The sequence below is a fragment of the Coregonus clupeaformis genome, chromosome 1, assembly GCF_020615455.1.
Source record: "Coregonus clupeaformis isolate EN_2021a chromosome 1, ASM2061545v1, whole genome shotgun sequence".
Taxonomy (NCBI): domain Eukaryota; kingdom Metazoa; phylum Chordata; class Actinopteri; order Salmoniformes; family Salmonidae; genus Coregonus; species Coregonus clupeaformis.
Genome location: NC_059192.1, coordinates 39,499,295 through 39,512,915, shown reverse-complemented (window position 1 = coordinate 39,512,915; position 13,621 = coordinate 39,499,295). Strand labels below are relative to the sequence as shown.

The window sequence follows — 13,621 nt, the reverse complement described above, 5'->3', positions numbered from 1 at the left end:
TTATTTGCAAATTATGGTGGAAAATAAGTATTTGGTCACCTACAAACAAGCAAGATTTCTGGCTCTCACATACCTGTAACTTCTTCTTTAAGAGGCTCCTCTGTCCTCCACTCGTTACCTGTATTAATGGCACCTGTTTGAACTTGTTATCAGTATAAAAGACACCTGTCCACAACCTCAAACAGTCACACTCCAAACTCCACTATGGCCAAGACCAAAGAGCTGTCAAAGGACACCAAAAACAAAATTATAGACCTGCACCAGGCTGGGAAGACTGAATCTGCAATAGGTAAGCAGCTTGGTTTGAAGAAATCAACTGTGAGAGCAATTATTAGGAAATGGAAGACATACAAGACCACTGATAATCTCCCTCGATCTGGGGCTCCACGCAAGATCTCACCCCGTGGGGTCAAAATGATCACAAAAATCCCAGAACCACACGGGGGGACCTAGTGAATGACCTGCAGAGAGCTGGGACCAAAGTAACAAAGCCTACCATCAGTAACACTCTACGCCGCCAGGGACTCAAATCCTGCAGTGCCAGACGTGTCCCCCTGCTTAAGCCAGTACATGTCCAGGCCCGTCTGAAGTTTGCTAGAGTGCATTTGGATGATCCAGAAGAGGATTGGGAGAATGTCATATGGTCAGATGAAACCAAAATAGAACTTTTTGGTAAAAACTCAACTCGTCGTGTTTGGAGGACAAAGAATGCTGAGTTGCATCCAAAGAACACCATACCTACTGTGAAGCATGGGGGTGGAAACATAATGCTTTGGGGCTGTTTTTCTGCAAAGGGACCAGGACGACTGATCCGTGTAAAGGAAAGAATGAATGGGGCCATGTATCGTGAGATTTTGAGTGAAAACCTCCTTCCATCAGCAAGGGCATTGAAGATGAAACGTGGCTGGGTCTTTCAGCATGACAATGATCCCAAACACATCGCCCGGGCAACGAAGGAGTGGCTTCGTAAGAAGCATTTCAAGGTCCTGGAGTGGCCTAGCCAGTCTCCAGATCTCAACCCCATAGAAAATCTTTGGAGGGAGTTGAAAGTCCGTGTTGCCCAGCGACAGCCCCAAAACATCACTGCTCTAGAGGAGATCTGCATGGAGGAATGGGCCAAAATACCAGCAACAGTGTGTGAAAACCTTGTGAAGACTTACAGAAAACGTTTGACCTGTGTCATTGCCAACAAAGGGTATATAACAAAGTATTGAGAAACTTTTGTTATTGACCAAATACTTATTTTCCACCATCATTTGCAAATAAATTAATTACCAATCCTACAATGTGATTTTCTGGATTTTTTTTCTTCTCATTTTGTCTGTCATAGTTGACGTGTACCTATGATGAAAATTACAGGCCTCTCTCATCTTTTTAAGTGGGAGAACTTGCACAATTGGTGGCTGACTAAATTTTTTTCCCCACTGTACTCTCGCGATGTCTGACAGGTGGTAGTCTATTCCGCTCGTCAAACTAGGCTCAGTATGCTGAGTATGCTGAGCACGTTGTGATTAATGAAATGCCTGACGACTAACGAATATACACACGCGGCAATTTAATTCCTCTCAACATTATGCAAATTACCTATAGAAAGATAAGCATGACCGGTCAAATGTATTTCCGTCAGCTAACCGATTTAACGGTTAACCGTTAACATCCCTAAAACATACAGTTAGGCTATAGCTATTAAAGAGAATTTGATACTGTCTTGAATTGAAGATTGATGTGGCAAACAAATGTAATGTATGAATATATATGAGTGTTTCATAAAAAGATCATCCCATGAGTTCTCTTGACAGACTGACACCATACCCATTTGGTCATGTAAACACACACACATTGCCAGTTTCCCCACACACACCAAAGCAGGTATAGTCTTATCACAACAGTAGATTGAGGCTGGCAAGGGTGTTTTGGCACCAGGCCTGGATGGGGCGTTAACTGCTCCCATCACATCCTTTTACTCTGTCCTCCTGGGTGGCATAGCTGAGAGGATGGAAAGACAGCAGGCTTTACCTCTGATCTGCTTTCCTCTCAGCCTGCTTGGAATGTAACACAGCCCCACACACTCCCAATCCCTATCGGACCCGCTGACCCCAAAATCCTAGGATGTCCGCTCTGTTCACACACACCCAAAGCCAAAGTTCTACAGGTGTCCTGAGCTGAACCTGAGACCATAGATATGCACTCACTAGATCACACGAGCTAAGACTTAGACAGGATATTTGAAAAAATTGGCTGGCCAAAATCTTACGTGGAGGAATATTGAATCCAAACTTTGATTAGACTCAATTGGTCTCTGTTGCTATCTTGTGATTCTATATCTATGCTCTCTGAGACCTGGGTGGTCAAGGACCAGAGGGCTTTAGAGGCTTAGCAGGGGGAGTAGGATGAAGTTGCCCTTAGACACTGATCTGAGGTCAGTTTTGCTTTCCCCCTCCAAAAATGGTTAAGCTTACGATTTGGCAAGCAAGCTGATCCTAGATCTGTGTCTAGGGGTAACTGCTCACCAGAGCTTAGAAAGGGATTGTGGGAGGGGGAAGGGGGGGCCCACGGCCTTTGCCTAGGAAGTGAATGTCCCCCTTGTTATTTAGAATTACCGGCGCCTCCAGACAGATTTTATGGAGGATGATCACGAGCGTGTAGTGTCAGTGACTTCTCTGTCAGTTCAGCTCTTCACCGTCCCCACCATGGTGAGTACCCCCAACCCCACGCCTGACCGCACACCTCTCAACACACACACCTTCTCTTCTTCTCTTGTCTTCCCCATGCCACTGCTGTTAGAATTATGAGCGCTTGCAGAGCGACTATGTGAAAGATGACCACGACAGGGAGTTCTCGGTCACTGACCTCTCGGTGCAAATGTTCACAGTGCCCTCCCTGGTGAGTACTGGCCGCACGGGTCGGGGTGACGTGAGTTAGTTCCACCCGAGATGGGACGCATGCTGAAAAATGTTAGACTGTTAATTGATGTCATGTCCATAGAGAAAAAGTATGGCCATCTTAATCACGATTGAAAAGGCTGTTGCATGCCAAGCTGATGTTGGATGTGATTTTTCTTAAGTAAAACAACATTATACAGCTAGGATCCCATTTCATGTGTTTATCACAATAACTATTATTTAAATGAAAATGTTAAATATTTGTGATTGTCACCCTAGCGAAAAGTACGCTGTTCCAGTTGTAGGCTAATGCTGTAGTGTAGTTTAAAGGGATACTGCGAGATTCTACTTACCCAGAGTCTGATGAACTCGTGGATACCATTTTTATATCTCTGCGTGCAGTATGAAGGATGTTAGTGGTAGTTTTACGAGCCAATGCTAACTAGCGTTAGCGCAATGACTAACTCTACAGGTAGGGTAGCATAACCGCTAACGTCCTTCATACTGCACCCAGAGACATAAAAATGGTATCCACGACTGGGTAATTAGGGCTTAAATGCCAGAATATCGCAGTATCCCTTTAAGGCTGTAGTATATTGTCATATTTTTACATAGATTTGCCTAGATTGATTTGCCAAGATGATTTGACTCCAGAATGTCCTGCTACTTGAGGCCTCTAACCCTCTTCCTCTCCCCCATGGCCCAGGCGCGGATGCTGATCACAGAGGAGAACCTAATGACCACCATAATCAGGACCTTTGTGGACCACCTGCGCCACCGCGACCTGCAGGGCCGCTTCCAGTTTGAGCGCTACACCGCCCAGCAGGCTTTCAAGTTCCGTCGTGTCCAGAGCCTCATCGGAGACCTCAAGTAAGATGAATGCGCGAACACTTACACACACACACAAACACTGGGCAATGTGTGTGTGTTGATTAGTTGAGTAAGTGTTGTACAAAGCCAGTGTGTGTTGTGAACAATATTGTTGTGTGTGTGTGCAGGTACGTCCTCATCAGTCGGCCCACAGAGTGGAGTGACCAACTCAGGGAGAAGTTCCTGGAGGGACTGGACACCTTCCTGGAGCTGCTCAAGTGCATGCAGGTAAGGACAAGTCACCAATAGTGGTGGGAGACTGGGAGTCCATAACCCCTCTGGGCATGATTGAGACTATACAGGTCTATGGAACAGAGTGATGATGTGTCTATGTGCATCTCGGTAGTCTAAAGGTCTCTCTTTGTCTCCCCTCATTCACTAACACTGCCCTAAAAAATAAGATTGGTGAAAGAACTATGATGGTAGCCTAGCCTTTAGTAGAACTTGCTTCCACCTGTCCAGTTCTTTCACATCAGAGAAGATAGAGGAAATTAGATTAGAGGAATACATTTTAGACTAATATGATCCTCCCCATGTCTGGTTCATTTGGGGGTAGTGTTAAGGAGAGTCTGTGCGTTCTGTCTCGCCCTAATCAGGGAATGGACCCGGTTGTGAGGCAGGTGGGACAGCACATTGAGATGGAGCCTGAGTGGGAGGCAGCCTTCACTCTGCAGATGAAGCTCACACACATCATCTCCATGATGCAGGAGTGGTGCGCCACAGATGTGAGTGTCTGGACATATACATGTGCACATGAACACACACACTTTCTCTCTCACAAACTCACACTCTATTGCTCACTCACAAACATGCACCTGCCTTTTCTCGCCTGTGTTCCTACTGTTTTTTGTGTGTGTACAGGAGCGTGTGCTGATTGAAGCCTATAAGAAATGCCTGACAGCACTTACACACTGCCACAGTGGCTTCACCGACGGGGAGCAGCCCATCACACTTAGCATATGTGGACATTCTGTGGACACTATCCGCTACTGTGTCTCTCAGGAGAAAGTCAGCATCCACCTGCCTGTGTCCCGCTTACTAGCAGGTAGGACACATGCACACAGCTGAATGACAGACCATTAATGGTTTGGCTATGATATTGACGGAGAGTCTACACATTGTTAATATGGTCACTGCTTTTTCTGTTTAGGTCTCCACGTTCTCCTCAGTAAGATAGAGGTGGCCTACAGATTCCCTGAACAGCTTCCACTGGTAAGTAGGGCTGTTACGGTGACTGTATTACCGCCACACCGGCAGTCACGGGTCATGACCGCAGAAAATTCCACGTGACTGTTTAGTCATGGTAACTAGGCTTCTCCAAGCTCTGATGCTGCTGATGGTCATTAGTAGCCTACCAAACTTGCTAACTGCCTGGTAACTCAGCACTCTATTGTCCCTCTAATCACTCTGACATCAATGCAAATATAATCCAAAATGTAATCAAACAATTAATGAGAGCCCATGAGCCCATGTTGCGCAACATTTCGATAGGCTATGCAATTGCGAGAGAAAACAGAGTTTTGATGGCCTATTATATTTATTTCTCAACTTTCCTAATATTAAGCACATTGCTTCCCTTTATAACAGGAGTATAGCCTACCTGGCTGGCATGAAAATGAACCATGGGAAAGCGTCCTCCATTCACAATTGAAGTGCATAGATGACATGTTTTTTTCCCCCTGCCCCTGTTTCGAGACCGGTGCATGATAATGGTCCATTCTAAATCAAAACAAATTTCACAAATATATTATTTAGTATATGTAAATACAAGATTAAATCAAGAATAGTCTGATGGGTGACAATATTAGCCTATCACTTGTGAATGATATATTATCACTTGTGAATGATGCCCAGCTTGTGTGCAGTAAGGCATGAAACAGCGCATGCTTTTCTTTTGAGACTTTTTCTTATCCTAATCGCACACCTCATGTAGCCTAGCCCATAGGCCTATATTTTCTGATAATGTTTGTATTACAACTAAAGTGGCCAAATAACTTCTTAAAATTAAGCAGATTAATCAACCGGTGTAGAGCCTAACTGGCATACATAGGCGGCGCGTGAGTTTCAAGTTTGGGGAAGAACATTTTTACCATAAAAATGCACCTATATAATAAAGCATTACATGCATAATTGCAGTCACTTTTGAGAATGGTGTTTTCCCGCTAATTGATAGCATTTTGGAACATTCACGCTTATAGCCTTCTGCCGTGTGCGCATTGCTGTGCTTATAATGTGAAGAAATAGCCTAATAGTTTATTAACTTTTATTAGTTTTTTTTTATTCAAATCTTTTTTGTTTGTTGTTGTTGTACATTTACCCCTTTTTCTCCCCAATTTTGTGATATCCAATTGGTAGTTACAGTCTTGTCCCAACGCTGCAACTCCCTGCGGACTCGGGAGAGGCGAAGGTCGAGAGCCATGTGTCCTCCGAAACACAACCCTGCCAAGCCACACTGCTTCTTGACACACTGCTCGCTTAACCCGGAAGGCCAGCCGCACCAATGTGTCGGAGGAAACACCGTCCAGCTGGCGACCGAAGTCAGCTTGCAGGCGCCCGGCCAAACCCTTCCCTATCCCAGACGACGCTGGGCCAATTGTGCGCCGCCTCATGGGTCTCCCGGTCACGGCCAGCTCTGACGCAGCTGGCTGTGTCAGCCTCAAGCAATGCAGTGCCTTAGACCGCTGCGCCACTCGGGAGGCCCCAGTTTATCAACATTTTAACCTAAACGTTCTGATCTGTTGCGTCAGCCTCATTGCTTTTAAAAGGTTTTTTGATGCTAGTGGTTGTATTAATCTGTCGCTGTCCCAGACTATGTTTGGAATATTTATTTGTCGTACAGAAGCACAAGTTGACCAATAGCATAGGTCAACTTTTGTACTATGGGGGATAGTAGATTGACATAGGGTAGTGCTTTTGCGTTAGGCCTGCTCATCTTGTTGGCTGACAAAGTAAATGTGGACAGTTCTTCTTTTCAATATGCGCCTCGGAATTTGATAAGGACACGCGCAGTTGCGTCACAGATGTGTCTGTCTTCACTTGTAGCCTGTGAGAAGGACCCTAGATGCCTGCTAGGACCCAATCACGTGACAGGTATTGGTTAATAAGAATTGAGATGCAGTATCTGAGAGAGCCATGTGAGTGAGAGGTGCTTCGGAGCACAGTGGGGAGAAGGGAATTATGATTATTATATTTAGTCCAAGGGCACAACGGCCACTGGCTGCAAAAGGTATGGATTTGTTTAGGGAGACGGCCACACAAAGGGGATGCCGCCAGGAAATTCGAGGCATTATCAAGTGCTTGTCAAATTGTGAGTGAGAGACTGATGAAGTGTGTACAGCCTGCGCAAAAAACAAAGCGGAGCTCATGTCTTTTCATGAAACTTTTTTCAAATCATCATTAGTCGCATCATGCAGCCTTAGAATGTATTAAAAATCAAAACATATAGCCCAACGTTTGTATCACAACTAATGTTACATAAATAAGTAAAGTAAGCATATAGGAGGATCGGTTTCTTTGTTAACCGCTCAACACAGAATAGCCGCATGTGCGCACTTCCTCAAATCGTTTGGAGAAAATATCCTTTCTTTTTTATTCAGCTTTGTTCAATTGTATTCTTCATACTATAAAATAATGCCACGGAATTCTAAGCAAATCTTGTCTGCTAAATGAACTAGAGTAGCCCACAGCCATTTGGCACAGCCAGATCAGGGCCTAACATAAGGACAACTCAGTATGCTATTCTGTTCTTCTGAAATGGACTACATTTTCTTCATATCATGTTTCTTTAGACCGGGCTAAAATAAATAATGGATTTATTGTGATGGTGTAGGCTATATTAAATTGATTTATTAGACTTGTTAAAATGTGGATGTTCCAAAGGTCTGCGTCAATGGCTTGTAGGCTATGCGTAGAAGCCAGGTGATGCTAAATGTGTTTTTCAATTACCGTGAGACGGCAGTTATTTGCTTGACTGTAATGTAATGCCTGCCACAGCCCTAGTGGTAAGCTTGCAGGAGTGTCTCTGTGTATTGTTGTAACAGCTTGCCTTGGCAAAACGTGTGTGTCTTCTAATAAATATATCTCATTGTCTACAGAGTGAGCTAAGCCCCCCCATGCTAATAGAACACCCCCTTCGCTGCCTGGTCCTCTGTGCCCAAGTGCACGCTGGGATGTGGAGGAGAAACGGCTTCTCATTGGTCAATCAGGTAACATTTCCCCTTCCATCACTATATTACCTTTCTTACTCTGCGCTGTATATCAAATCAAATTTTATTTGCCACGTGTCGAATACAACAGGTATAGACCTTACAGTGAAATGCTTACTTACAAGCCCTTAACCAACAATGCAGTTTTAAGAAATAAAAAAGTAAGTTAAGTAAAAAAATAGAAGTAGCAAATAATTAAAGAGTAGCAGTAAAATAAAATAACAATAGGGAGGCTATATACAGGGGGTACCGGTACAGAGTCAATGTGCGGGGGCACCGGTTAGTCGAGGTAATTGAGGTAATATGTACATGTGGGTAGAGTTATCAGAACACTAACACGTGTGTTGTTGTTGTTGTTGTTGTTCTTGTGGCATTTATAATGAAGATAGTTCATAGTGTACTCTGGTTGCAGATCTACTACTACCACAATGTCAAGTGCAGAGTGGAGATGTTTGACAAGGACCTCATTATGCTGCAGGTCAGTTTGTTGCTTCAGCTGACAACATAATGATGCTAATGTTAAACATCGTGTTACAGGCTTTAACAAGTGTGCGTGTCTGTCGATGTTTGTGTGTTCTCTACAGGCCGGAGCTTCCATGATGGATCCCAACCACTTCCTGATGATAGTCCTGAGCCGCTTCGAGCTCTACCACATCTTCAGCTCCGCCGACTGCAGGAAGAGATACAACAGGGAGAACACCAACAAGGTCTGCTCTCTCACTGACAATGACAACTTCGATTAGGCTTTATACTCTTGCTTAAACTCAGTGTGTGTCCATCTCTGACTGACCTGTGTCTGTTAGGACTTGGTCCAGCAGAGCAACACTCTAATAGAGGAGATGCTGCACCTCATCATGATGGTTGTGGGTGAGTGCCACACTATGCTACTGCTCATTAGGACTTGTTTTGTTTCAGCATACATTGTTTGAGTACTCTGAGCCTCTGTTTGACTTGTTTCCTTTATGTTATTGACCTTTTTTAAAGGTGGGTAAATGGTTGTGGTTTGGCTGGCGGTACAATACCTGATGGGTATGTGTGTTGTTTCAGGTGAGCGCTTTGAAGCTGGTATCGGCCAGGTGGAAGGCTGTGACGAGATCAAGCGGGAGATTATTCACCAGCTGTGTATTAGACCCATGGCCCACAGCGAGCTGGTCAAAGCCCTGCCTGAGAACGTAAGGCATTTAGCTCTCTCTGTCTGTCTGTGTCTCTCTCTCTTCTCTTCTCTCTCTCTCTTCTCTCTCTCTTCTCTCTCTCTCTCTCTCTCTCTCTCTCTCTCTCTCTCTCTCTCTCTCTCTCTTCTCTCTCTCTCTCTCTCTCTCTCTCTCTCTTCTCTCTCTCTTCTCTCTCTCTTCTCTCTTTCTCTCTGTCTCTCTCTTTCTTCTGTCTCTGTCTCTGTCTCACCACACCTAGATCAGGCTGACTTCCCGGCTGCAGTTTTCACTTGGAATAGCTCAACAACGAGTTATAGCCAAAAATATTTAACTGGTGACATAAGCTGTCCTGGCATCTGCTTAGACAGCTCCCATTTCCCATGATCTACACATAATCTGGACTTTTGAGTTGGATGATTTCACTGCAAATGAATTAATAGTGTATCTATTTGACTAGCCTGTCACCTAGTGGTGAATCTAGGCAGTGCAGAACAGGTGCAAGTCAAAAGCTAGTAATCTCGGACGGTTAACCCAGAACTAAAATCTTGCATGATTTGGTCAGATATGTTTACATAGTCTGTCCATTAAGCTTGGCCAAATTACCGCTACAAATGGCTTGGAACAAGGCTATTCTAAAGCGAACCCCAGTATGTGTCTGACACTACTCTGTCCCTTAGGAGAACAAGGAGACTGGTATGGAGAGAGTGATCGACTGTGTTGCTTCGTTTAAGTAAGTAGCTTTCTTTAGTTGTTTGATGTTACATTAAGATTCAACTGACCACCCAGGTTGTTAATGTAAAATAGTTTGTTCCTGTTTACTTGGCTAAATGAAGATCAGACAATTGGATATGGATGATGCGCTCATTGTGTCCAGTTGTGTGACATGTTGATCACGCATGCCCTTTGTGCCCACAGGAAGCCTGGCGTGACAGGCAGAGGGCTGTATGAGCTCAGGCCAGAGTGTGCCAAGCAGTTCAACCTCTACTTCCACCACTACTCCCGGGCTGACCAGTCCAAGGCAGAGGAAGCCCAGAGAAAGCTGAAGAGACAGAATGGAGAGGACACAGGTAGAGAGTCTCAACCAGAAACACTTCCTTCATCCCTGTGGTGTTGGTCGTGGGATACAAGAACATCTTGAAATTAGTATTAAATGGAATTGATTATATGTGATTATTGCAGACATTGTGGTGATTGGTTGTGGTCTTTCAGCGGTGTCAATCGAGTGCTGCTTTGTTCTGACTATATACACTAAGTGTACAAAACATTAGGAACACCTGCTCTTTCCATGACAGACTGACCAGGTGAATCCAGGTGAAAGCTATGATCCCTTATTGATGTCACCTGTTAAATCCACTTCAATCAGTGTAGATGAAGGGGAGGAGACCGGTTAAAGAAGGATTTTTAAACCTTGAGACATGGATTGTGAATATGTGCCATTCAGAGGGTGAATGGGCAAGACAAAAGTGCCTTTGAGCGGGGTATGGTAGTAGGTGCCAGGCGCACCGGTTTGTGTCAAGAACTGCAACGCTGCTGGGTTTTTTACGCTCAACAGTTTCCCATGTGTATCAAGAATGGGCCAACACCCAAAGGACATCCAGCCAACTATACACAACTATGGGAAGCATTGGCGTTAACATGGGCCAGCATCCCTGTGGAATGCTTTCGACACCTTGTAGAGTCCATGCCCCGACGAATTTAGGCTGTTCTGAGTGCAGAAGGGGGGGGGGGGGCAACTCAATATTAGGATGGTGTTCTTAATGTTTTGTACACTCAGTTTAAGTATGTGTGTGTTGTAGCCCTCCCTCCTCCAGTGCTGCCCCCGTTCTGCCCGCTGTTTGCCAGCCTGGTTAACATTCTGCAGTGTGACGTGCTGCTGGGCATGCTGGGAGCCGTGCTGCAGTGGGCCGTGGAGCCCAGCGCAGGACACTGGTCTGAGTCCATGCTGCAGAGGGTGAGGGAGACCAGGACCACACTGTGTGTGTGCGTGTACATGTGTTAGAGAAAGTGTGTGTGTTAGTGTCCTACTTAGTTTATTTGCGGGACCATTAGAGGTATCTCTGTACATAACTTTGTCTCTCTCTCCAGGTGCTCCACTTAATAGGCATGGCTCTACTGGAGGAACAGCAGCAGTTAGAGAACAGTAGTGAAGACAGTGACGTCTGCTTCAACTTCACCCTCAAAATGTCCTGTAAGTTTCTCTCTCTTAGCCTGGGTTCCAGTTTGTTTGAGTTATCATTCCACTGCTTGCCACTCCTTGTCATGCTAAACATGATGCGGAGTACAAGGAGTGGATTGTTAGCCTGAAATCCAGAACGTGTTTTGCTAACTTTCTCTCCCTCTCTGTCACTCTGAAACTGTATCTGTGAAACTGAAAAGGGAGAATACCTGCACACTGTGAAGTTTGACAGTTTGAACGACCCAGATTTTTAAAATAGCACCATTTGTAATATTTCCACTACTTTTTAACTAGTGTATATACTGCCCTGTGTGTATCCTAGGCCCAGGGGAAGCCCCCAGTAACACAGCCAGTGTCCTGGCCCTCCTGGAGAACCTACAGAATGCCCCTCACCTGGAGGTCCACAAGGATATGATCCGCTGGATCCTCAAGGTGGTGCAGCGTTATTACAACCTCCACTACCAATACAACTCTCACAGTTAGGGTGACCACATTTGAATTACCCAAATGTGGGACAACGGGAAGATTTTGCTGGACAGTGTAGCCTATACATGAATAATTTTTCCCCACACACACATCTCCTTCCCGCTGGCATGTTGCCTTCTCTTTTGCCTTGCGCAAAATTTTGTGATGCATAAATGAGACCACTTGTGTGTGTGTGTGTGTGTGGCTGTTTTATGAAAATCTGGGAATATTTGGCCAAGGAAACATTTCTGGTTGGTCTCAGGGAATGTAAACAGTTAGGAAGCGAGACTTTTAAAAGAAACGGGTTTGAGTGAAGTAGCAGCAAATACGTTGAATGAGCATGGAGAGCCTGAAATGACCTTATCTTTCAGTCTAACACGGCTATTTACTTATTTTTGTAGCTCTTCGTTAGACGCACACTTTTTGTAAGTAGTTAACTATCCTCTCCAAGTTTATCTGGAATTTACCCCGAAAGGATTTGACAAATGTGATTGGGTGACGATATGACATTGGCCTCCTGCACTGTGCAGAAGATCAGATCTCAACAACGATTGGAGAAGTGTTTAACATCACCAGTAACACATCCTTATGATATATCTTGTCATAAGTGCAACGTGACTGCAAAAGATACAGGTTGGAATGTCTATTCTCGTCAAATGAATTGGATGTTTCCCTAAAATACGGGACAAATCAACACTTTTTGTAAAAAAATGATTTGTTGATAAAATCCGGGACATGTTTGTTTGGTTGCGGGACAAAGGGTCAACATTCGGGACTGTCCCGCACAATCTGGGACATGTGGGCACCCTACTCACAGTAGACATCTTATCCAAGGGTGACATCTAGCATTTGAGTTGGTACACTGCAATATTGTACATGCCATGGCCACCAAGAGACAGCATGCAACCAGTGGTCCTCATGACTAATACATATCCACGATTACTTCCAATGTCAGAGTACAAAGATTTATTATTATTATAATTTATTCTGTACCTTTACTGTTTGCCGAGGTAATATTATTGTGTCCCTGTGCAGACGGTGGCCAGCATTAAGACAATGCGGGAACGTACCGTCTCCACCTCTACAGTGACCGCCAGCGGCAGCCACAGTCAGGAAGAGGTGGGTCTAGTGCATCTATGACCATTTCTTTGGTTTCTCATGAATTTAATTCAAAAATATATTGCCACATCTGCGTCTCCCCTCCTTCAGACAGTGTGTGATAAGGACAAGGCAGAGAGGAAGAGGAAGGCGGAGATGGCTCGCCTTCGCAGGGAGAAGATCATGGCCCAGATGTCAGAGATGCAGAGACACTTTATCAATGAGAACAAGGAGCTGTTCCAGCAGAGTCTGGAGGAGCTGGATGCCTCCACCTCTTCCTCACTGGAGCACAGGTACTGACAACACACACAGTTTTAAACTCTATCCCCCACCACACAAATACTTGTATTTCACCACCCAATCCCCACCCTAAACTCAATCAAACTTTATAAGCCTGTCTCTCATCCCCCCCCCCCCACTCCTGCAGCCCCACGTCGTCAGATGCAGCCCTGGTGTGTGTGGGCCCCAGGCGGTCACGTCCCGGGGAGAAGAGGCAGGTTGTTACGTGTATCCTGTGCCAGGAGGAGCAGGAGATCCGGGCTGACGGCAAGGCCATGGTGCTGGCTGCTTTCGTCCAGCGCTCCACCGTCATGTCCAAGAACCGCAAAAGACCACCGCACGACCCCGGTGAGAGAAAGAGAGAATGGAGGGCCTTAGGTCACAGATGGGTAGAAGTTGCCCTTAGGTACAGATCTAGGATCAGCTTTCCCTCCTCCAAATTGTTACTTTAACGATTAAGATCAGTGTCAACGGGCATCTTCATCCTACATCCCT

The 13,621-nt window shown here is 45.1% G+C and overlaps 1 protein-coding gene across 2 annotated transcripts in view; it reads left to right on the top strand.

Moving 5' to 3' along the window:
* Positions 1-13,621, top strand: part of LOC121569444 (E3 ubiquitin-protein ligase UBR2) — a 41,823-nt gene that overhangs the window by 19,611 nt on the left and 8,591 nt on the right. The window contains exons 11-29 of one of the 2 annotated variants that reach the window (XM_041880419.2): positions 2,785-2,883; positions 3,589-3,752; positions 3,881-3,980; positions 4,349-4,477; positions 4,614-4,797; positions 4,903-4,964; positions 7,847-7,957; positions 8,370-8,435; positions 8,542-8,664; positions 8,761-8,824; positions 9,005-9,129; positions 9,786-9,838; positions 10,024-10,175; positions 10,905-11,059; positions 11,194-11,296; positions 11,607-11,716; positions 12,785-12,868; positions 12,959-13,140; positions 13,275-13,474. In XM_041880419.2, coding sequence (XP_041736353.2) covers positions 2,785-2,883; positions 3,589-3,752; positions 3,881-3,980; positions 4,349-4,477; positions 4,614-4,797; positions 4,903-4,964; positions 7,847-7,957; positions 8,370-8,435; positions 8,542-8,664; positions 8,761-8,824; positions 9,005-9,129; positions 9,786-9,838; positions 10,024-10,175; positions 10,905-11,059; positions 11,194-11,296; positions 11,607-11,716; positions 12,785-12,868; positions 12,959-13,140; positions 13,275-13,474 — 2,266 coding nt within the window. Of the gene's footprint in view, positions 1-2,594; positions 2,694-2,784; positions 2,884-3,588; positions 3,753-3,880; positions 3,981-4,348; positions 4,478-4,613; positions 4,798-4,902; positions 4,965-7,846; positions 7,958-8,369; positions 8,436-8,541; positions 8,665-8,760; positions 8,825-9,004; positions 9,130-9,785; positions 9,839-10,023; positions 10,176-10,904; positions 11,060-11,193; positions 11,297-11,606; positions 11,717-12,784; positions 12,869-12,958; positions 13,141-13,274; positions 13,475-13,621 lie in introns of both variants that reach the window. The other variant, XM_041880427.2, reaches the window with a different exon arrangement.